At 31.8% G+C, this 25804-nt stretch overlaps 1 protein-coding gene across 4 annotated transcripts in view; it reads left to right on the top strand.

The window, feature by feature from the left end:
• The first annotated feature begins 19693 nt into the window (after positions 1–19693).
• The window catches only part of Tnpo (transportin 1), a 149559-nt gene continuing 143448 nt past the window's right edge, over positions 19694–25804 (top strand). For all 4 annotated transcript variants that reach the window (XM_085812990.1, XM_085812991.1, XM_085812989.1 and 1 more), the window contains exon 1: positions 19694–20017. In XM_085812990.1, coding sequence (XP_085669116.1) covers positions 19901–20017 — 117 coding nt within the window. In that variant the 5' untranslated portion in view covers positions 19694–19900. The remainder of the gene's footprint in view (positions 20018–25804) is intronic.

Here is a 25804-nt window from a genome sequence, read left to right on the forward strand (position 1 = left end):
TAACTGAATTTTTATAAATATATTATTGAATGGTGTTCGTTATAGAGTATATTAGATAACTATTCTATAATGTGTAAAAAGAGAATTCGGCTAAATCGCAGAATAGGCTGCATCAGTCGATGCTGTGTTTACTTCTCTTATGCTTGGACACGCCTTTTATGACGTAATATTGGTTACGCCTCTTCTTAAAAACAAGTTATAAGTATGCTATAGCTTCGTATTTAACGAAAACAAATTATATTTTAACTGAGTTGAAATGTTAAGTTTATAATGTTCTGCGCGAGATTTTTTTAATTATAAATCTACTTTTGTGTGTTGTGTGTAGTGTTAGCATTTAATGCAAAGAATTATCTCTCACAAATGTATTATTAAGATACCAAACGATTGAAAACGATCATTACCAAACGATTGAAAATATTGAATGCACGAGTTAAAAATTATAACCGTAACTTCTGAAAATACAGAAAAAAATTCTTAAAGAATGTTTTGATTATTGATGAGTGTGTCTAATTCGGTGCTTACTGCAGAAAGGATGAGTATCTGAATCTGGATTTTTTTTATCAGTTGGAGCGAAGAGGTAAAAAGAGCGTTATTGAGTGGTGTATGAAGAAAAGTTTGATTGCAATATCGTATTAGTGCCCAATTTGTGAACTAGTTGAGCGAAAGAACCGTATACACGGTTTTGAGTGGATGTGTAGAGTTACTGGAGGCAAATGTAAGCATCGAATTTCAAGATCTGTTCAAAAGAACTCCTGGTTTGCGAAGAGTAAATTGGACAACTCAAATCAATGGAGTTGGTTACGCGCAAGTTTCTACAATTCTCTGATTTTTTTTAAGCAGATTTCTGAGTATATGAGCAATGCAGAGTTTATTCAATGTCTGATTTTTTTAAGTGAAAATAGATCGATGTGTACATGGGCAAAAGTCAATGTGGCGCGCAATGCCGAATTTGTGCAATTCTGTGGTGGTTTTTTAAGTGAAAATAGATCGATGTGTACATGGGCAAAACCAATGGGGTGCGCAATGCCGAGTTTGTGCAATTCTGTGGTGTTTTTTAAGTGAAAATAGATCGATGTGTACATGGGCAAAACCAATGGAGTGCGCAATGCCGAGCTTGTGCAATTCTGTGGTGTTTTTTGAAGTGAAAATAGATCGATGTGCATATGGGCAAAACCAATGCGATGCGCAATGCCGAGTTTGTGCAATTCCGTGATGTTTTTATACGTGAAAATAGATCGATGTGTACATGGGCAAAACTAATATGGTGCGCAATGCCGAGTTTGTGCAATTCTGTGGTGTTTTTTAAGTGAAAATAGATCGATGTGTACATGGGCAAAACCAATGTGGTGCGCAATGCCAAGATTGTGCAATTCTGTGATGTTTTTTGAAGTGAAAATAGATCGATGTGCACATGGGTAAAACCAATTCTCTGATTTTTCTTTAAGTGAAAATACATGGATGAGCACATGGACACCGAGTTTGTGGAATTCTTTGGTGTTTTTCGAACGAATACTGATCGTTGTGAAACGAGGGAAAAAGAGGTTGTGTGTGATGCCGAGCAGTAATGTAACTTTATTTATGTGCAATGTTTAACATATCATTTGTGTATTTTAAATTTGTATTATTGTGTTAAGTGTAAATCATATTTGAGACACCTTTTTCGTTATTTAAATTGTATTTTTAAGTGTTTGGTTTTGATATGTTAATAATGCTTTCCAACTTACGATAAATATTGATAGTCCGACGATCTACTCAACAGTAGCAAAACTATAAACTTTGACTCTTTAATTAACATTTACCTCATATTTTAATATGCAGTGTTTGGTATCGTAATTGCATTTGATAATATGAATTCATTGATAATATGTGTGTGTGTGTGCGTATGTGAAGCATTGCTTAGTGCAGGGTTGCCACTCAAAGAGGAGAATGAAATTCCCTGACTTTTTCAGGTTTTCCAGCTATGTTTCGAGAAAATTCCAGTCTATCCGCGTAATGTACGTTGGCTGTGCTAAGAGGTAAATTAATTATGGTATTACTTGTACTGTGTAGCAAATTCACTTAATTATTCAATAAATCCCAGAGGACATTTATTCTTAATTATTCTTGGTACACTTTGTTTGATAATTTTGTTTACTTTTCCGCTTAAAAAACTTAATAAAATTTAAGATATATACATTGGATAAGAACTGTACGTTTTATTTAATTATTACTCATGATCATCCCCAATTCAACACGAGGCTAATCCGGTTCTTATAAATTACAACGCAATGCTAAAGGTTAGGTTAGATTTTAGGTAAATTTAATTTGTGTGAGGTGTATTCTTAAAAGGCACCTTAACACTTGAAAACACAAATATAATTATAATAGAAGTTGTTTTCTCCACTGAAGATTGAAATTTGAATCTGCCCAATCTGGAATAAAATAAGGCTTTTTTTGCAGACATTCTGCAGTTAAACGAAAAAAAGAAAGCTATTTAATGATATTTTTTTACTAAATTGAGGTATTTTATATTTATTTCGCAGCATACATAAGGAAAAAATATGTGCATTAAATTTCGTGATGTCATCATACTGCTAGAATTAATTTCAGGATTATGCCAGAGAAAATTTCCTGAAATTTGGAAATATTATTTACTAATGATAAATAAATTTAGAGGGAAGAAGCAACATTAAATGATATGAATAACATAAAAATAAAGATAATAACTTAAAAATTTAATTAGAAGAATCAATGATATTTTAGCGAATATAGTTATATATGGTTATCCTAGATGATTGATTACTATTTTTTTATTTTACTGCAAAATGACAAGGTATTTATTAAAAAGAAAAGAAAAAAGATTTTGCGGTAATATCCTAGTATACCATACGGCCTTCGCATGATTTTGAAAATTGTCGCCAAGAGCAAAATGACCCGTTTACCATCATCATGTCGTTAAGTCCCGCTGTACCGTCACCATCGAGATAGATCTATCTCGATGGTGACGGCTGTACCATACATGGAGATTATTCTGACCAAAGAACGTCTATGTAAAAAGCGGAGGGAAAATTTCCCAAGGGATTTGACGAAGGATCGGCCAGAATTTCCCTCTCCACGATGTGTACAGGAAATTGAGAAACACGTGTTAAGAAGAAACGTTCTTTGACAAAAAAGGAAACTACGAAAATCCGCTTTTAAATTATTGCGAAAAATACAAGAAGAAACGTTTTATCAAAGAACGTTTTTTCTTGGATTTTTCGCAATAATTTTAAAAACGGATTTTAGTAGATTTTTTTTTCCGCCCTCAAAATAACTAATTAATTTGCTACACAGTACAAGTAATACCATAATTAATTTACCTCTTAGCACAGCCAACGTACATTACGCGGACAGACTGGAATTTTCTCGAAACATACCTGGAAAACCTGAAAAAGTCAGGGAATTTCATTCTCCTCTTTGAGTGGCAACCCTGCACTAAGCAATGCTTCACATACGCACACACACATATATTATCAATGAATTCATATTATCAAGTGCAATTACGATACCAAACACTGCATATTAAAATATGAGGTAAATGTTAATTAAAGAGTCAAAGTTTATAGTTTTGCTACTGTTGAGTAGATCGTCGGACTATCAATATTTATCGTAAGTTGGAAAGCATTATTAACATATCAAAACCAAACACTTTATTAAAAAGAAAAAAAAAAAAAAAAAAAGATTTCGCGGTAAAATCCTAGTATACCATACGGCCTTCGCATGATTTTGAAAATTGTCGCCAAGAGCAAAATGACCCGTTTACTACTCATCATCATGTCGTTAAGTCCCGCTGTACCGTCACCATCGAGATAGATCTATCTCGATGGTGACGGCTGTACCATACATGGAGATTATTCTGACCAAAGAACGTCTATGTAAAAAGCGGAGGGAAAATTTGCCAAGGGATTTGACGAAGGATCGGCCAGAATTTCCCTCTCCACGATGTGTACAGGAAATTGAGAAACACGTGTTAAGAAGAAACGTTCTTTGACAAAAAAGAAAACTACGAAAATCCGCTTTTAAATTATTGCGAAAAATACAAGAAGAAACGTTTTATCAAAGAACGTTTTTTCTTGGATTTTTCGCAATAATTTTAAAAACGGATTTTCGTAGATTTTTTTCCCGCCCTCAAAATAACTAATCCATGAATTAATTTACTTGCGCCAAAAAATATTTTCTTTTCCTTTAGAGTTTAAAGACATTTTAAACAATATTCATTTTATGAACTCTTGATAACGTGACCTTCGAACTTCGACACCGGTTTCGAGCTTTGGCGAAAGATATATCGCGCATGCACAGCTGTTTCCCGCTATGATGGAACCGAGCCACGTCTGTTGCAGAGAGGTTTTCCTTCTTTACAATACATATTTTTTTAATTCTAACCTTCATGGTACCGTATACTAGGATTAAACCCATTTTGTTTTATACGAGAACAGGTACTTTCTTTTTAGTTCATGCACTGCACATGCGATTCTCGAGGTTACTGGAAACTTGCTTTGCCTTTCTAAAAAGACAATCAAATTGGAGCTGCAAAAATTGGCTTTATGCCAGCTGCCCGAATAACACTCACGTGATACACAATTCACCAAAAAAGTGATCTCTTCCGACGTCGGCGCAAAACTCGCCTTTTTTGGCGGGATCGTTGTATGAAATTCCCCGACTTTTCCAGATTTTGACTAAAACACTTAAATTCCCTGACTTTTCCCTGAATTTTCTGGTCAATTTCCGAATTCCCTGACTTTTTCCGGTTTTCCAGGTAGCGTGGCAACCCTGTTAGTGTTCCATGTTTGTAGTATTTATTTCCTTGTATTATTTTCTTTCATTCTGATAAATTAATTTTTTTTATTTATTAATGCGTAGAATTCTAGTATGCCTACAGAGAATATGACGTGATTTAGAAATTTTAGAAAGTGATATGAAAGCTGTGTAATGATGTTCATATGCAATAAAAAAATGTTCTTTTTTATTTATGAAAAGATTAAAATTTTTAGAAAATAATGAAAATTGTCTAGTTATTGGTATGTAAGGAATTATGTCGGTATGTAGAAAGAAGGTAATTTATAAAAATGATAAAATTGAAATGTTCCACTATATGAATTTAAATTAAAAAAAATCTTTTTTTTATTTCTATAAATGCTTTAATAAAAAATTTTGAAAATACTGAAGCTGTACAAGTATTAGAGACTACGACGTTGTTTATCGTTTTAATAATTGTTAGAATTCGCTCACTGTATCATGGTAATTCTAAATATAAACAATTTATTATACAGTCAAAAGTCATTAATTTGGACACCCATAATCCGGAATGATCTATAATCCGGACCTCAAAGCTAAAATCTTTCTGCGCATGCTCCGCGTTGACGCATGCTCATACGCGTTTACGCGTGTGCGCAAGACATTTACGACTGCGTATATGCGTCTGCGCAAGTGCAGAATACGTTTTCGCGTGCGCGTTTAATGTATAACGGACGGTATAAGCTAAAATTATCTAATTATCTATTTCAGTTAATGTTGATGATTGTGTTGTTCCTTAATCTTCGAATTGGATCCGGCTTATTATTTTTTGCAGACTGTAAGAGCAATTTTATAAAAGTAAGCTTGAATTTTCGATTATGTCAAATAGAATTTCCGATGCTGGAGCTCCCACAGGATCTAGAAAACGAAAGTATGTTTCGATGTCCATCAAACAAAAAACGAATTGCTGCAAAGAATGGATAAAGGTATATCCTTTGTTTATCTAACCGTTCCGAAATCTGTTTATCAATTTCACGCTGCTTTGCGCGGGGGGCGGATGTCGAGGCGCGCAATGAACTGGAAGTTGATCTGTCAGCACTATCGTTATCTTCAGGGCAGATGTTTTTATTTTATTCGGCTTATAATTCCCTACTAAACGTAGTATTTAATCTCGATGTACTCCGTCTTTGATATGATTTAAATCAAACTCCTCGTCATTATAAATATCACGAATATAAGTCAAATAGTTTTCTGGTTGCAATTTTCTAATTTCGGCTATGCGTAAGGTACGCATGCGCGTGTTGAAAGAAATGTTTAATAAAGTAAACAAATAAATATTAAGCTTCTTTTTTTGTAAATTTTGATACCCTTTAGATCACAATTGCTCATTATTTTATAAATTACGGTTTCATATTTTTAATTTTATAATTTCTGCATGCCATCTTGCCAGATTTAAACTGATGATCTATAATCCGGAAAAATCGATAATCCGGAATCGCCGAAGTCCCGACGAGTCCGGATTAAAGACTTTTGACTGTACTTATTATCAGTAACGCCTAAGCTTAAATGTTATAAATGTAAATTTAAAGTAAAGAATTTAACATTAATTTACAATAATAAACAATTTATTATTTTATTTTTAAGAGAAAATAGAAAGTACGTGTAGTGTAAATGCGAGAATACATTGTGACGTCATACGCTTAGTCCCACCCATTTCGCACAGCTCCACCTCCTGAACTTCGTTGATGCAGCCTATTCTGCGCTTTTACCAGAGAGTTCATCCAAATAATACTTGCAATGTATAACTAGTATATACAAAGTTGCAATTTTCTTGATTATTTAATGCATTGTACTGGCCAGGATCTATACAACAGATTAAAGTGACTATTAATTTTACATTAATATAAATAAAAACATCTAAATTTATTACATGTGCCAATAAAAGCCCTGAAAAATGTTCAATAATTAGCCTATTAATGAGGTGATTGCTAAATAATTTATGTAATTTTACAGATGTGCATTATTACACGGACAGAATATTCCTTTTATGAAAACCAAAAATTAACATTATAGAGAGGTTGCTGAATTGAATCTACCTGAATATTATTTCATTCAGTCGTTCTCGCCTTTAAATTAAATCTGACTCCATTCTATAACACTTGAAAAGAAATATTTTTAGATGAACACTTACATTTCTTGCTTAAGAAAGCCAAACTTTATTTGCTTACACACTTAAGGAAATCAAAACATTATTCTAATCTTTCTTACTGTTGCCAAACTACATAAACAAAACTCTGTCTTAAAAGGAACACAACGGCTGTTGAATATCATTAACAAATATAAATCATGGAGCTCACAACATACTCCCACCTTTTGATTTTCTTAAAATGGTCTATGAAAATCAAAACATCAAATAAAAATTTAAACTTTCGAGAGATTTGCATATAGTACTCAATATACTCACAACATAAGTTAAATAATAATACAGAACACATACTTAAAAAATTCACTTATAATGAGAAGGTTTGAGAATTTTTCTGCCACATCTAGTTTTTAGTTCAAAATCAGTTCCTTTAAAGTCACTGTTCCTTTTAACATTTTCAGATTTATGAGGAATGTTTCTATTATCAGAAACAGGGTGCACAAAATGTCTTGTACAGTCAACTCTCCCTTCATTCTATTCTCAGAATTTTTACAGTTATTGTAGAAACGCAATATCCAGGCTATTAGTCGCAAAATCTTTGAATACTTGAAAATCATCGTAAGTACCATCGCTCGTTTGACACAGAAGTGTTAACTAAAGCATTTTCTCCCTTCTTTCGCTCTTCGTAAACTTCTTCACTATTGGTTTGAATCTGAGATTCGGGCCACTTATCTTCGGATTGCTTTAGCCACTCTGGTCCCTCCCAGCATTTCGATGTAAGTAGCAATCTTGGAGAACAACCTCTGAATTGGAAGTCTGCCGGATTATGACTGCCAGGAATATGTTTCCATGAATCCACTGAAGTGATATTTCGAATTTCCTTAACTCTATTTTTAACGAAAGTACTCCAATTATCTTCATTCTTAATCCAAAACAAAGCGGTTGAAGAATCTGTCCAACATGTGGTTGGGACTTTTGTCAAATTCATTTCTTTTATAATGTAAGAGATAATGCGTGCTCCTACACAACAGGCTAATAATTCCAATCTGGGAATTGTTGCTTTTGCCAAGGGAGCAACTCCGCTCTTAGCTTGAATTAAATGAATTTTTACTTCATCATGGTTTTCTTTATGAAGAAATACAACTGCGCTGTAAGCAGATTACTAGCATCTACAAAAGTGTGAAGACTTAATCCATCTCGGGAACCATCACAATCAACATATATTGGAATTTTTATTTTCGGTAATAAATAAAGATCTTCCGTCGACATACCTCATCCCAGCCTAATTTAAGAGTCTAGCTTTCTTGTATGAGCATCTTCATGCATACAGTTAATGGGGAAAACATTCCAATGGGATCAAAAACACTGTTGACAGCTGAAAGAATATTTCTTCTTGTTACAGGTACTTTCTTAAAGGAAACATTTTCATTTTCTATATTACAAAAAAGGATATCTTTATTTCTGTCCCACAATAATCCAAGAATGGGAGATTCCTTTTCCCTTTTATCTCCTGTTAAAGAAGTATATTCCCATCCACATAAGTCAAAACATGCTGAAGCTAGAATTTGTTCAGCCTCATGTACAAATTGCAGTAATTCCTTTTCATCAGATACAGATATTATACAGTTATCCACATAAAAGGCATTTCTTAACTTCTGCACAGTTTCTCGAAAATCATCATGGTATTATTCCTCCAAATGAAAATTAATGACTGCAGCTAAGAAAAATGGACTGCATGTAAATCCAAACACTACTCTTTTATGACGATAAATTTTTATTTTTCTTTTCTCGAAATTCTCCCACCATAAAAATCTCAAATAATCTTGATCTTCTTCCATAACAGAAATTTGTAAGGCCTTTCTTATGTCTGAAATGATGTCAATCGATTTTTCCTGAAACCTCAGTAACAGTGGAAGAATTTTCTCTTAAGAGGTTTGGTCCTTTCTCTAGAACATAGAACTAGTGATGCAGAATGACCGGATCTACATGAAGAATCGAATACAGGTCAAATGCTTGTGGTGGAGGTTTTCTCGAAAACTTATGCAGAAGTTCCAACTACATGTTGAATAGATTCTTCAACAGCTTTGTTGTGAACTCTGTTGAGTTTTCCAACACAACTAAAGCAATCCGAAGACAACTGGGCCAAATCTCAGATTCAAACTAATAGTGAAGAAGTTTACGAAGAGCGAAAGAAGGGAGAAACTGCTTTAGTTAACACTTCTGTGTCAGACGAGCAATGGTACTTACCACGATTTTCCAAGTATTCAAAGATTTTGCGACTAATAGCCCGGATATTGCGTTTTTACAATAACTGTAAAAATTCTGAGAGAATATAATGAAGGGAGAGTTGTCTGCACAAGAATGGTTGCAGAAATATTTTTAAACAAACAATTACATTTCTTGATTAAGAAAGCCAAACTTTATTTGCTTACACACTTAAGGAAATCAAAACATTATTCTATTCTTACTGTTGCCAAACTACAAAAACAAAACTCTGTCTAAAAAGGAACACAACGGCTGTTGAATATTGTTAACAAATATAAATCCTGGAGCTCACAACAGAGGTTTAATAGAAAGAAATTAATTAATATAGTAATTTATTAACTCACATTCTTGCGTAAATCGTACCCATAAATGATCATAAGCAACTTGCCAAAGAATATAATTTTGTTGGAGTCAAATTATTCGATATATAGTTAAAGGCTACATGTCTAAGAGATGTATGTAATTAAGAGATGAGCAGGAAAATATGAATAATCAGAAATAAATAAAAGCTCAAACAATAGTAAACACCAATAAATAACTCAAGCAGAACAACAGACATAAAGCAAATACTCCTAAATACAAGATGGCTATCACACATATCTGATATATACAGTAATTTCTAAAGGAGTAATCACTAAGCACATATCTAAATATAATCATGTAGAACTGACTCAGTACGGTCAGCTTCAGTATGGTCAATTTTATAGAGCTGCTCATAAAACTTCCTAAGATTCACACCTATGGCTTCAAAAATGCATTTTCTCAAAATGTACAAGTTGACAAGGAATTGTCAAATACGGCTAACTTGGTGACAAATATTACAAAAACTCTTTCTGCAAAAAGTTGCCAAACAAAAACCAAAATAGCTGTAAAAAGTTGTACACTAATCACACTGAAGCAACACCTATGTACTCGGTTTGTGTCATTCCAGTCATGACCTGAAAATTCTTTGGCTGGCTTCAAGAGAACAGTTTCTTTTCCTTAAAAATTATTTAAATAAATAAATAAATCTTAAAAAAAATTATGTTGACCATCAGGAAGAGTTTATCATTCATCAACTCAGTTTTACTTCAGTTGCTCACATCTTCTCACTCACTCACATTTCTTTTATTTGCATTTGTTTCAATTTTATATACACTGAAGACCCAAAACATTATGGCCACCTATTCAATAACATGTTGCACGACCTATGGCCTTCAAAAATGCTGCAACTCTCCTTGGCATGGATGCCACAAGTTCTTCGTATATGATGGGATGCAAGTTGTACCAAATGTCTAAGCAGCAGTCACACAAAGTCAAGATATCCTAACATGGTGATGTTTGAGTTCTGAGCTGCCGCTCCATGACATCCCAAATGTGCTCTATCAGGTTAACCCTCCAGGCAGCAAGACCGTATATATGCATTCGAAAATAATGGCTCTCATAGCGGCAAGGCAGCATATATGCGTCCAAATATTTTGGTCCTCATGGCGGCAAGGCAGCATATATACGTAAACTTAAATTTTGGCACGAAACGGCAAAGCAGCATATATACGGGTCTCAGAGTGCCCTCCCCTCTCTGCTCTTAATGTAAACTGACAGGTGATAATTTTTCTCTGCGGGAGGTAATTGAGGAGAGGAAACTATCTATTCGCTAGGGGCAAATGGGTTTTATCGTTAGGTTTTCAATAACAGCTCGGAATAAATAGCTCGTTCAAAACTTCCAGCTGTTCTGTGCTTATACCAGCTATAGTAAACTTAAATGTTTATGTTCCTAAAGAGAATTTTAATTTTCCAGCCTAATTATTCTCCAAATTTTAGATGCAGTTTGGCAAAATGTAATTGGAATTAAAATTAAATTTGCAAGAAACTGCAACAATATTTTGAAATATGTGATTTCAATTATATTGCAATTGTAATTAGCTTCACAATTACAATTAGAAAGTAAGTACTTTTTAAATGCAACAATAATGTATGTAACTGCATTTTAATTCTAATTACAATGCAATGATAATCACAAACATTATAATTATATAATCTAATTACAATTACAAATTTTATTGCATCTAATCACAACTACGGTAATATTAGCTAATTACAACGTAATTTTAACTGCAATTACAGTAGGTAATTATAACTACGTAATTAGGAAAGTAATTGTCTCTGATAATTAGAATTACTTAACATAGTGAAATTATGATCATAATTGTAATTCTAAGTGTAGTATGCAATTGTAATAAAATTATGCAATTACTAAGTAGTTATAGTTAAAAAGTAGCTGTTTTTTTAATTACAATTACAATTTACGTCATTTCATTTAAATTACAATTACTCTATATTTGTGAAATCCAATTTCATATTCAATGCAACTGCAATCATATAATCTAATTACAATTACACTGTCATTGTAACTCCAGTAAGTAATTATAATAATGTAATTAGGATAGCAATTGTTTCTGACAAAAGCAGTTACGTAGCCCAGGAAAATCATGATCTTAATTGCAAATGTAATTGCAGAATGCAATTGAAAACACATAGTAATTGGAATAATATTATGCAATTATCTTGGAATTACAATGTAACAATTTTTAATTACATATACAATTTACTCAAATGCATTTTAATTGTGAAATTTAATTGAATAAACAGTATAACTGTAATTATATAATCTAATAAAAGTTACAATGCAATTGTAATGACCTCTTAATTAAAATTGCGCAGCAGATGATTGTAACTATTTAATCAGAAAAACAACTGCCCCTTATAATTTCAGTGACATAGGCTAAGGAAATCGTGATAATATTTGAAAATTACAGTCAATAATATTATATTAGAAATGTTTTGCATTTTGGATAATGAGTTTTTAAATAATACAACAGGATAATCACCTATAAGAAAAATATTAATATTTTCTGTCATGTCTTCTGAATCATCTTACATATATTGTAGTTTGTGGTACCAGCATAAATAGGAGTTTATTTAAAGGAAATATTTTATATAGACCGAAATGCACATAATGTTAGTAAGCAAATATGTATGTTTATGATCTTCGATATACATGTGAACTTAAATTATAAGATTAAGGGAAGGCAAGCAAAGAGTTTATGCCAGTGCAAAGGGATGTTTTCTCAAAGGATTTGTTATGGGACGCTTGTCTTGTTTACATTACACAAGAAATAAATCATAAAAATTAATTTATCCTTTTCTTTTCAGAAAGTAGATCATCAAGGACTAAACTAAATCTCATCATTTTATCCAACCTATTGCTTTAGCTGGTAAAAAAGGATTCTGATCAGCAATCAGTATGCTTAATTGCTGTGTGTATTAGACATTTTACTAAATCCATTTATTATGAATTACCGCCCAGACAGTAAAGCGGTTCGTGACTCTGGTTGCCGTACTGAAGAGCCTGGGTTCGAATCCCGGATAGGGCATAAATGTAATTTGTTCGTCCACTTCATAGGTGGCAACGGTGGCCCACGTATTAGTTCCCTCCTTAATAACATGACCGGTCTTAGTAGTGATTAATGTCTATAAACGGCTACTACCTGCCATTGGAAAAAAAAAAAAAAATTACGAATTGGTCTTTTTTTCAACATAACACACATTTTCCATAAATAGTTAAAATGCATTATTCAGTTACAAGTGAAAGTACTTGCATGAACTATTTTCCATCATTGTTTCACGTAAGAACAAATAAAAGTACAATTTTCTTATGCACCTGTGATTGTCATATTATTTGGATTACGGTAAAGACTGCAAAGATGCTTCTGTGGAGGACTTTCTAAGGGAAACTGGCTCATGTTCACATCACCCATTAATAAAAGCAGGAAAAGATCTTTATTTAATTGAATGCAACGAAACGTTTAAGAAGAATGATGTACTCATAGAGAACTTTCTAAAATAAAATGATTTGTATTCATGTTACACATAAGGAAATCCACGGAGCTATCTAAACATTTAGATTGTTTGCCAAAATGGGCATCCGATTTGAACTAGTAGTATTCAAAAGACGACTTATTACTCTGCTGAGCGAAAAATCTAATTGCTTTTGAAGTTATATTGTAATTCGAACAATCATTGTATTACAATTATTATTATTATTATTTTTTATTTTTTCCTCAATGGCAGATTGGGAACAGTTACAGTGCAACACAGTCCATTAGTCTATACAAGGCCAGAAGTTACAGTCACTTTATTATGGAGGCATCTAATATGTGGGCCACCATCGCCTCCTATGAAAAGACGAACAGTTAAAGCCATGCCTTCTCTGGGATTCGAACCCAGGCCCTTCGGTATCGCAGTCAGGCTTTCCTAACCACTATACCATCTGGGCGGCACAATTACAATTATAACTGCATTAGTTGTAGTTTTAACTACAAAGTAACTACAATGAATTACCAGCTTTTCTCAGTCAATAACAGATAGCTTAAACTTTAAAGATAAATGGAAGGTCTTATAATTTGTCGAATGGCAATATTCTAAGAAAGTGTAGTCTCCAGGATGGTCGAAGTTTAATTACAGACTTACATTTCGCATATTCGCAGCACTTACCCAAAGGCTGTTCCAAGATTATTTCTGTTCACCTCATCCATTAATTTTGGAGACAGAATCATGTCTAGAGACATTTTTTTCTGAGGACAGTATTTTATATAATAGAAAAAAAAAAAAAAAAAAAAAAAAAAATGCGTCTCCCTCAAGGTACAGGAAACAACAAGTACTGATAAATTTAATTGAAATTACAATTATAATTCCAGTTAATACAAATACAATGTTACTTTAACGGTTAGAATTACATTATAGTTCTAATGGCGAAAATATCAAATGAGTGTTATAGATTAGTATACTTTTACTCATATTAAACTTTTAATACCGTTTTATTTTATTTAGCTTATCACGATATTGAGGTTTTTAATACCGTCGGTACTGAAAAAATGTTTTACTAGTGTCATGAAATGTATATTCGATAATAGTTTCTCATTGATGTTTTTCTTATATATTTTTCCTGCATAAATCATAAATGTTTGCAATGGAAATAATTCTGAGGCTTTTATAATACTTCTAAATTTTCATGAAATAAAGTTCCATTAAGGTTCACTTGAAGGAGACTCTCAGTGCAAGCACTCGAGAAGAAGTTATGCTACATTTACATATTATGAAATGGTTGAATGTACAGTATTTACTTGTAACAGCGGTGCTCAATATATCGCATTTTCTGAAAGAATGCATATGTTGCCTAAAATCGAATTTAAATCACTAGTATCAGAATAATTGGCTAAAGTATTAAATTGTAATTTTTACAGCATCAATCGAATTAGTGGATTTTATTGAAGATAAAAATGTGTTGATATTGACAAGCTAGATTAGTTTTTGTACTATAATGAATGCTAGCTAGTAGCTATATGAATATAATGAATGTACTATAATGAATGCTACCTAGTAGCTACTCTAGCTAATAGCTAGAATAAAACTCAGGATATGGTAACATTAAATAAATAAATAAATGAAATTTAAAAAAAAGAAGAAGCAGAAAACAAAAGCGAAAAGGAAAATACATTCGGAAAGAGACTATGGTGAAACTACTATGGTGAAACTTACTATGGTGAAACATTAGAAACGTGTAGACAAAGTGTTAATACTATATGTGAGAAAATACAAAATGCAAATTGAAGTACATCATAGCTACGTTTGGTGCTTTCTATATTATTTGTATCAATATTAATATAAGTACCGAAAAATACTTAAAAAATAAGTATTTTTGAAAATTTAAAGGAACAAAATTGCAGTCTGAAAATTTATAGCAGCGGAACTTTTGAAGTAATTTGATGCCTTCTGAAGGTCGCCATGAACATAACAATTTATAACTGTCAGCTTTTACAACTAGGAATCAGATAAACTCTATTGTTTGGTAAACCGGACTGTCTAGTAATGTTTTCAGTACTGTCTAGTTTCCGGGAATGGCGATGTATGCAAGCTTTTTCCTCTTTCTGCCCTAAGAATAAACAGCTCATAGGGGAATTCTGAAAAATATATAACCCTTTCATATATGTACTCATACCCTGATATTCACAATAGCATTTCTTTATTTAGATAGCTTTGAGCATGCAAATTCAGTAAAGATCAGAAAACAAGTACCATACTTATAACAAAGCAGGTTTTCTCAGTAAATGAAGGGAATTAAGTATTGGTGATGGCAAGATTTTCGCATGGTTTTAAGACTAAGTAATTTATTCCTTTCAGAAAATTTTCTTGGAAAGCAAATCATCACTTACGGATAGAAGAATGTTCTAAGAACTACGAGATAAATTTATAATGGGAATAAAAGAATGAAAGAAATCAGAAACTCTTTTCTAGTAATCATTTTACTCCTCGAAAGTTGGTTTCAGTATCACCTTTTTAAGGAAATGACACATGAAATGGATTTCGGAAACTGAATCTTGAAATCATCAATAACTATCCAATATTCTGCATTTGTAAATATTTATTTAATTTGCATTTCAACCAAATGTTGAAAACAAAGCGGAAAAAAATCTCCTTACAAAAGGAAAAAAAAAAAAAAAAAAAAAAAAAAAGAAAAAGATTCCCATTCCTTTACAGTGATATTCCATTAAATTATATCAGAAAATCATACCACTGTTGGATGCAATAAATACTAATTTCAGACATGTTGCCTGTTTATGTTGTTAACTCTCTTTTGGTGGTTTTGCCTAAGTTTGAATTCCGGCGAATGCGTTCATTGCTTGGTATTTTGGTGAATTTTAAGTTGAATATACCAAACCAGTTTCCCTGACAAAAGTAAATGCAAGAATGATTCCTTACCTTCTCCAGCAGCAGTTAAAATACCATTCTTACTTAATCACGTGCCCTCCATGTCATCTATAAAAATTCATTAAAAAATGTGGGGATGGTCATAATGTTTTGGCTCATCAGTATAAATGCAAACTGAAAATGTAAATGCTGTACACAAGGGAATTTAATTATGATTTACTTGGAAGTTTCACTGACTACATCTTTGAAAATATTGGTTCACCTGGCTTTAGCAAAATACAAACAAATCTACACATACATTTACAATAATATGATTGTACTAGATGTCCTAGATTTGTTATGTTTTTTAAACTTCAAGCTAAATCATTGCTGTGTTCATTTACTGAAATACAAGAGCCAGGAAAAACAGTCTTGAGAACGAGTGTTAATACACAAATCATAAAACAATGAGATAAAGATTATTTTGAAGCTGAATCTTCATTTTGCAAGTGATTATCAACTTTTCCTTAAGTTTACTCATCATGTTACCTTAATTTTAATGATGTAAAAACACACTATGCTAATTTTTGCTTACAGATAGTTAATAAAAGTTTAACAAGTTTTGATAAAAGTAACTCTTGTGCATTAAAAAAAAAAAAAACATACTGAATATTTGTTCTTTTTGTTTAGGATAAATATTACATACTAGTTAAAAAGATTATTTCAGGAAATTATTTCTCTAAACTTCTAAATAAAATTATGATATTTATATAATACATCTGAAATAACTCTTATGGATCTTATGGATACTATATTATATAGAATGATATACTTTGAAATGTGTGTGTAATATATTTAAAAAAATATGCAGAATTTATAGTTCTGAAACCAGAGTTTAAAAAAATCTGTGTTTTCGTACTTTTAATCAAATGGTATAGGAAAAAGGCATGCTCTGAGTGGAAATGATGCATTTAATGAACGGAAATCGCTCATTCTTTCCTTAAATTTTTATATGGGAGACATTTCATTACACATGTGCACATTTTATTCACTTGTAAAACTTATGTTAACAGATTAGAAATGTTGAACTTATTTATTTATTTATTTTTTTGATTTCATGATGCGCAAAAGTCATGTTTATTCAAACAAACCATGCTTTGACTCTTGCTCTTTTCTTAAACTGTCACTGCACAATACAATATAATTAATGTAGCATACAAAGACAATTCATTAAAAACTGCACTGACTGGCAGGCATAAGATGATCTTGTTTGCTATAAAGCAAGGCCAACTTATACTCAAGGCCTGCCAGTGTGAAAATATTCTTTTGTGTTTTCGGTGGCTTTGGTGAAATTTCTACTGATCGCAAGATGGCGCTACTATTCCACTACGCTTTGCGACTTTAGCAATGAGCAGAATGGTAAGAATATACTTTGGATATTTTTAATACATGAAAACAGGCATACACTAGGATATTTCATATATATTCTGGAATATAATTGGAGGATTATGAAATTTTCTTTGATTACTCACATATTCCTTCTGAAATACCTCAAGATTATTCGCATAATACATGGGATGTTACCACGTCTTAAACTTCAGAGCACACAGCTGAAATCAATGCACACATATTCTAGGTGCTGGCACTACCAAATATGAAATAAAAGGTCACAAGCACTTCCAGATATTCAACTCACAATACATTTCATAAAAACTGAGAGAATATTATGAATTCTAAGCTTCAAAGCACATATATTCAAGTGTTGTCACTACTGAATATGAAATAAAAGGTAACAAAACCTTCTAGAGAGAGACTTACAATACCCTTCATGAAAGCAAGAGAACCCATCTAAATTCCTATCTGGAAGAGGCCAAAATAGTTTAAAATCATAGCGAGAAAAGTGTCTTAAGACAGTCAGACCACAAACTATGCATAAGAAAGTCACCATTCTCACAGATGAGCAGAGAGACACTTGGAGACAGTAATTTCCACCAAGGGCAAAATTTGGGACAATTTTTCAAAACTAAAAGTTCGGAACGAAGAATCCATCTCATCTCCTACTAGACTTTTTTTTTTGTCTGAAAAAGGAAAATGTGGACAAAACTGGGACATAATACCAAACAACACGGGACACTGGATTGCTCGAAGCTCTATATAAGACACATAATACTAATTTTGATCATATCTGAAGTTTACGTGTTTTCAATATCAATATATGTTTAAGAAGTAGTTACCATTTAATACTCAAATTTATGTTTAAGAATTAAATGGCATTAACGATCTAGTTTACTGGGTTGTTTGGCAGCTCTATACATCACATGTTAACTACTTTTCATCACATCTGAAGTTAGGTATAAAGTCACTTGCCTTTAAAGCAAATTTATCATTCAGCCGGCAACATCGCACATATTAGCGACAGCCCGCGATACTTGTATTGATTGATTGATTGAAGTTACGTGTTTTTAAGATCATCTGTTTAAGAATTAGTTAGCATTTAAAAGTATTGGCCTAATTTTTAACATTCCATTACAGAAACATTAGTGTGTGATTAAGAATCATCAGTACATTTTTGGCAATAAAAATGCAGATAATTATTTCTTAATTTTTATAAACTATACTTTCATATTGAACTACCATATAAAAAGTGATTTTCAACTTATGCTTAAAACAAATAGCACATCAGGGTCAACCACACTAATTAAATGTTTACAGGCATCATTCAATATTTCGAATATTCTTCTTCTTGAAGCTTGGCTTCCCTTTGGCACCTTATGCTCCAACTCAATTCGAATAATATATTCCGTGTTTCGAACACATTAGTAGTGTTTACAATTTTTTTTTGTTGCCAAAACTTGGGGGCGAATTCATGTGCAACGCTCTGATAAATTGCAAATGTTAGCTCGCAAGAGGCGTTCCTGCTATCGTCTGCTAAAGTCGAATTCAAGTGCAACGCTTTACTGCTCTGGTAACTGATGACGTCAAAATTGCAATGGGCAGCTGGTTTGCTCTCGTGCCAGGAGAGCTTGTCCGATAAACTACATCAATATCCAATGAGACTGCGTGTCGATGTAAACAAAAAATATCAGTTCCCATGATTTCTCTGAGCTTATGGTCAAGTGTTTACTGCGTTGTAGTGTGGTGTAATGAATTGTTCCAGTCCTGAAAACGAAAGAAATATACAGACATGTATAATTCTTTTAATGTGTACAACATGTATTTAATGTGTACAACTTTATTTACTTTATCCTATAGAAAATTCCCTCCAAAGTAATCTAGAGCAACAGGTGTGTGTAAAATATATTTTACTTTTCAGACAAAAATCCTTGCTTTTTCAAATATAAACCACATTTTTTTCCCATTTTTAAATTACAGCATTTGGTTTTAATTCTTCTAATAGTAAGTTTAATTTAAAATTCAAATTTGTGTGATTACCATGACCAATGCAAGTGCGATTACCATGACAAGCGTTGCACTTGAATTCGCCCCTTAGGGGCATACCATTGCTTGCGCACGACAGTACTAAACAGTGGGAAAATTTCTAAATTTTAAAAAAAGTTAAGAATTTTAGATGTTTATTATTTTCATTCTGAAGAAATTAAAAAGGAGTCTGAATTACTCCTTTTTCAATCAAAAAGTAAAATTTTAAAATATGAAACTAAGCAATAACAAATAAGTAAAATAATCAAAGAATATTTTACGTTAGTATTCAGCTCTTATTAACAAGTATTTAAAAACATAAGTAAATATTTTGAATGATCCCAGAAGTACCTTACTCAGAACATGTAGACAGAAGAAGAAGAAGTGAAATAATTCGAGGATACGTTGTTGCTGTAGCGTAGATGTGTGCTGATGTAGCGAAAGTTGTTTCACATTGTGATACAAAACATTTGAAATTTAGAAATTGAGTTTGAAGTTTTTGTGTATTATATACAATTATTTCTAATAGTGCGTGTGACCATTTTTTTGTGCGCACCGCAGAACAAGACTTCTTAGCCGGTGCTGGTGTATTGCAAAATGCGAGAGAACATGGCACTGGCATGGCAGCCTCAAGAAGAGGGTTTACGAGAAATTTTAAAACTTCTTAAAGAATCACAGTCTCCAGATACAGCAACTCAAAGAGCTGTGCAACAAGTATCCTTTTGTGATTTATTTTGCACCATATTAACTATAAATATTACTATGCAGTATTAAAATAATGAGTTGTTAAGCCTATTTGGTATTGCGTTATTGCCAAGTTACTAAAATAAGCTTAATTCATTTGTTTTTTTCTGTGTATCAGTGCTGTGAAATATTTTTCTTACTTATATAAGTTTCAACAAAAAGCTTTCTATTGTATTTGTTGTAGCATAAATCTTCCATTAAGTGTACAATGAGGAAAATCACAATTTGACACTGATTGTAGTTTTTGAGCTGGGATTGTTCATTTGGCTATATAATGCATTTATTATTTATTTAAAGTAATTATTTTAAAGAATTTTAATTCAGAAGCTTATTCTTATCATTAGGCGTAAATGTTTATTCGTTTTGGCTGTTTCTTGTTAATTTTACAAAGATGCCCAGAAGTTTCAGCATACATCACATAAAATCGGTATGTTTATTTTCCTTGCTCAGCCATCTGTAGATTATTGAATTAAAGCCTCTTGTATCTTAAATGAAAATGTAATAAGAAAGAACTGCAGTTTTAATAGTACATACATTTCAAGAATTCTTTTCCTTTATCATGCGTATTGCCTGGTGTAAAATGTCATAATTTACACATCTTGATCATACATCGGGTTCTCCAGGGAGAAATTTCATAGTTTCAGGGGGGAGGAATGCAGACTTTTATTTAGCAGTTTATTTAGTTATTTAGTTAGTTATTTTATTTAGTTTTAATTTATGAATATAAAAACTTTTTATTCAAGTTCTGATATTTCTAGTCATTTTGTTTTAAGTTATAAATGGTGTCTGAAAATAATCTAAATCTAAATAAATGTATATATTTTTCAAGTTTGGGGAAGAAGAGTGGATGAGTTATGAATGGTAGAAGGGGTACCTGGGATACAAATGGTTGAGAATCACTGTCATAGACATTTATTAAGCTTTAGAAGTGACAATTTTGTTTCCATGAACAGGCAGTTACCCAATTTGTCAGTAAATAATATTCTGTTAAAGTGCAGAATCGCCCACTTATTTGTTTCGTGTTAGGCGCTTTTTACAAGAGTAAGAAGAATTGGATTTTTGTGAATTTTGTTTGACTTTTTAAGTGAAAATAGGTTGATGTGTACATGGATACCGAGTATGTGCAATTCTTAAAAACATGCCAAGCAGTGGATGATTCTGCACTTTCCCCTAATATTTAACAGTTTTTGCTTTAAGGAACAAAAAAAAAAAAAAAAGAATTTGATGATTTATTATTTGTTTTGTGGTTTTCTTAGTGTGTACTAAATACAAGCCAGATCTGTACTCCAATTATTGAACCTACAGTATAATTCAGAATAATCGGGATTTATACATATTTATAAATTAAGATAATTCAGTGAAATTTTTCATTTTTATTGGTTTGTGTCATCATGAAAAGAGGAAAATAACCTAGTCAATGATAAATTTTCTTATATTTATTGAGATATTAATGAAATAAGGAGTACATGAGTTTATTGCCATTTCGTTTGAAGTGTAATTTACTTTTATCATAAAAAGCTAGTTGAATTTTTTTTTTTTAAATAATGAGATCTTAAAATTTTGTTTGTATTTCTGGTGTATTATAAATAGAGCAATAATTTTATCCTAGAAAAATTTTTAATGTTTCCACAAAAGATTCAATCGGATTCGGTTAATCAGTGCCATTATTCAAGATTGTTTCAATTAATATTAATTAAATGAAGGTGTATTACATATGCATGGATTTTCTGCATTAAGTGGCACATTTTCAAATTTAGGAAAAAGAATTATTTTGCTGTAAAACTGATAGTTTTTATTGCAATTTTTGGAGTCTAAGATGTAATTCTTAAGGTTAAAAGTATTGAATGGGTTTTAGAATAAATTATTGTGCAGAGCATTTTTCACATAAATTCGAGTAGCATTAGTTTCGAGTAGCAATCACATAAATTCAAGTAGCACTAGTTATTTAAGTATGGAGGAAAAAATCTTAACATTTTAGATGAATAGAAAAAATCTGAAATTTTTCAGATATATGTATTGTTCATGAAAATTTTTTTTGGCATAATTGTCTAAATGCTTTAAACTCCACAAAAATAGCCATGCAAATTTGCATTGCTTATTAGTGTCCTCAGTCTGCCAATTGGTTATAATAATGTAAAATTTCTTTTTAAAGAATTGAATAGACATCTTAATCAGATTATTTTGGGTATAGTTGGTTTCAAATTGAAAAGGCTTAATTTAACTAAAGATACTTTTCCTCTAAAGAAACCAGGTAAAGCACATTAAAATATGCCTGACTACTTACCTTTTATATTTGAATTCAGTTCCAAATGATATTTGGCATAGAAGTTGTATTTGTTATCTTAATTTCGTGTTATATCAGAAGGTAATATTGCATTGAAAAGAGGGTACTCTTCTGTTATTGAAAGCAGTTTCATTTAATCTTTGGATTATGGTAACTTGGCGATTTTTTGGCGAAAATGTGGCGACCAACCCTGCTACAGTAACCTGCTAATTTTTGTTTGAACACCATTTTGTTTTCAGGAAGTAAAGGTTTTTTTTTACTCAACATTTTTTTCCCCAACAACCTGCTAGCCGAATTACGCTTATGCTAGAACTTTTATGGAACAAAAGTGCTTAATCATAACGAAGATTAGGTGTGAAATTGGGAGAAAGTGCAGAATCGCAAATTGTTTGCCGCCAATTTTTAATAATTCCACATACAGGTCTACCTGTTTTCACTTAAAAAAACATCCCAGAATTACAAAAATGGCATTGTGCACACTCTTGACTTTATCCATGTACACTGCTAAAGTCCTAGCTAGTAACCTTTATCGCCTTACTAAAATGTTGCCTAACTACCTGTTACCATATTCCAAAGATTAGCCGCAGTTTCAGAAAAGTATATATATATATGCATGTGTCTATGTACACACACACATATATACTAATGTACATAATGCATACATATCTAAATATGGTCCTGATAACCAAAGAGTACCTGTAAAGAGAAATTATAGAATATTTCCTTCATCTATGCAATCTCTGCCCAAAGAGGCATGATATAATGAATTGCCTTTACGTACAAAAAATTTCGTTAATAGAAACATGACCACCATGATTTTATGCCATTATAAAAAATGTGAATAATATGAATTAAGTTTTAAAAATTATAGTAAAGCTGTAAGTTTTTCTTTGATTTTTGTGTTTCATAAATGTTTAGCAATCATTGTGAAATAGCTTAAATTTTCTTCAGATTTAGCATTTCATAATTATTTTAAAATATAAAAATATGTAAATATTTTGCAAGAAATCAAAATTTTTACTGTTTAAAACCATATCAGCTTAATTTTTTTAAATTCATAGTTTTATCTTTTGAAATAAAATAATCTAATATTTTGGGAAATATTGCAATACCTTTTATGCACATCATGAACTGAACAAATTAGTTTTCTTTGAAATTTTTTTTATTTACTTTAATCTTTGTTATTCTGATTGCACATTAAATAATTTGGAAGAACTGCTGCAGAGAACTCTGTAAATCATTACAACTCTGATATACGCCCTAATTTCACCAAATGTGGCGATATGTGTTCTGCGCTGGTTTTTGGCGCGATTGCGTGTTGTATGGCAACCCTGTTGACGTTGAAAAGTCTTTCGCTGGAGTTTGTTGGTTCCCGTCATGCTTTGTGTCTGAGAAGCTAGGGGAAAAAGATTTAATGGTGAAAGTTGTTGAATTGAAGTTCGGCATAAGGAAATATCGTCGTGGTCATCCTGTTGAGGGGCAATGGGTATTTGGAGGTGTGGAAAGAAGGTATGGGAGATTAGTTTTAGTGGTTGTGCGTGATAGAAGTAGGGATTTGTGATTATTTGTTATTTTATTTATTTGTGAACCATAGTATGAATTTTCTGGATAGTGTGTCTGGCTGTCATATAAATACGATACTAGTGATTACATGGCGGCATGTTAAAGGCGGTAAGAAATTGGTATATCTGCTTTTCGAAAAGCATTAATGGTAAGTGCATTTTATTTTATTCTTGTTCTTATTTTGTAGAATGTAATGTTCATTGTTTTTTTGTATGAATTTCTGTCGTTATTGTTGTTTTTTGAATTGTTTGAAATTTATTTTAGTTATTTTGTTGATTAGTGTGTACCATCTGAATTGTGCAATTCGTAGATGTTTTTTAAAGTTGAAACAGAACGCTGTATACATGGTATTCTTTGAAATTTATTGTTGTTATGTTAATTTATTAAAGTGAGGTGCGCGTAGTTCGTAAATTCGTTTGTTGCCTAAATTGTGCAATTCGTAGATGTTTTTTTAAGTTGAAACAGGATGCTGTGTACATGGTATTCTTTGAAATTTATTGTTATGTTAATTTATTAAAGCGAGGTGTGTGTAGTTCGTAAATTCGTTCGTTGCTTAGATTGTACCATTCGTACATGTTTTTTTAAATTAAAACATATCGTTGTGTACATGGACTCTTGTAAAATAATTTTGGTTAGAAACTCCACGGTTTTGCTATCTAAATTTTTTGTTTTTGTTTCGGATTTTTAGCTTAAATTGTGTGTTCAAAACGTGGTTTTTGCATTCGCGAAAACCGTGTTTTTGGAGACATTTTAGGCTTAAAGTTCGAAATGTAGACATTTCAGAAGTCAAACAACAAAAATCAGCGTTATATTTACCAAATTTTCACAGGACTAGTTTCGATGGTTTTACCGAACCACCATCTTCAGCTGCAAAACCGCAAAATGCGGTCCTGTGAAAATTTGGTAAATATAACGCTGATTTTTGTTGTTTGACTTCTGAATTAGTATTTATTTGGCGTGTTATTGTGTCTTAATGTAGACATTTGGCGCCTTGTGGGCGCATATTAGAGTAGTTCCTAAACATGGTTGATCTTTGGATTATGGTAACTTGGCGAAAATTTGGCCACCAACTCTGCTACAGCAACCCTCTATTTTTTTTTTCCGTCGCCATTTTGTCTTCACGAAGTAAAGACATGTTTCTTTTCTTTTTATTTACTGAACACTTTTTCCAACAATCTACTAGCCGAATTACACTTATGCTAAAATTTTATCTAACAAAACTGCTTAATCATGACAAATATTCACTGCAAAATTGGGAAAAAGTGCACAATAGCAAACTCCTTGCGCGTTTTTCAGAATAACACATACACATAAACCATGTATACGTCGACTTATTTTTACTTAAAAAAAATCCCAGAATTGCACAAAAATGGCATTGCGCACACTCTTCACTATATCCATGTACACTGCTTTTTATATAAATTTGCTTTTTTTCTCATAAATTAGAAAAATTTCACGAAAATGCATAACAATTTTCTAAATCTTTAAACCCGGTAAAGAGAACATATATGAAATTACCTGATCGCGAAAAAGTATATACTCTTTCCAAATATGAACATTTCCCCGTATAAAATAAATAAAATATCCAAAAACTTTTACCTCTAAATTATCTATTATATTACAAACGTCACCAACTAATTCATACCGCAAACATTACAAATGGTTACAAACACTTAGTGTCAAATATTTAAATTATTTCCATGCACGTTTACTTCCACTCTAACGTATACCAAATTCCTACAAACATATAATTCACAAAATAACTATCATTTAATTAAAATATAATTAAATTCAAAAACACTACTTAAAATATAAAAATCATTGCTAATAACAATTTTCCAATAATACCATATTATTTTATTTACTCCTTACATTTAGAACAATACATAAAAATAATATCCTCAAATAAT

The sequence above is a fragment of the Stegodyphus dumicola genome, chromosome 3 (assembly GCF_044657685.1).
Source record: "Stegodyphus dumicola isolate Sdum_Otavi_A_Nest chromosome 3, ASM4465768v1".
Lineage (NCBI taxonomy): Eukaryota > Metazoa > Arthropoda > Arachnida > Araneae > Eresidae > Stegodyphus > Stegodyphus dumicola.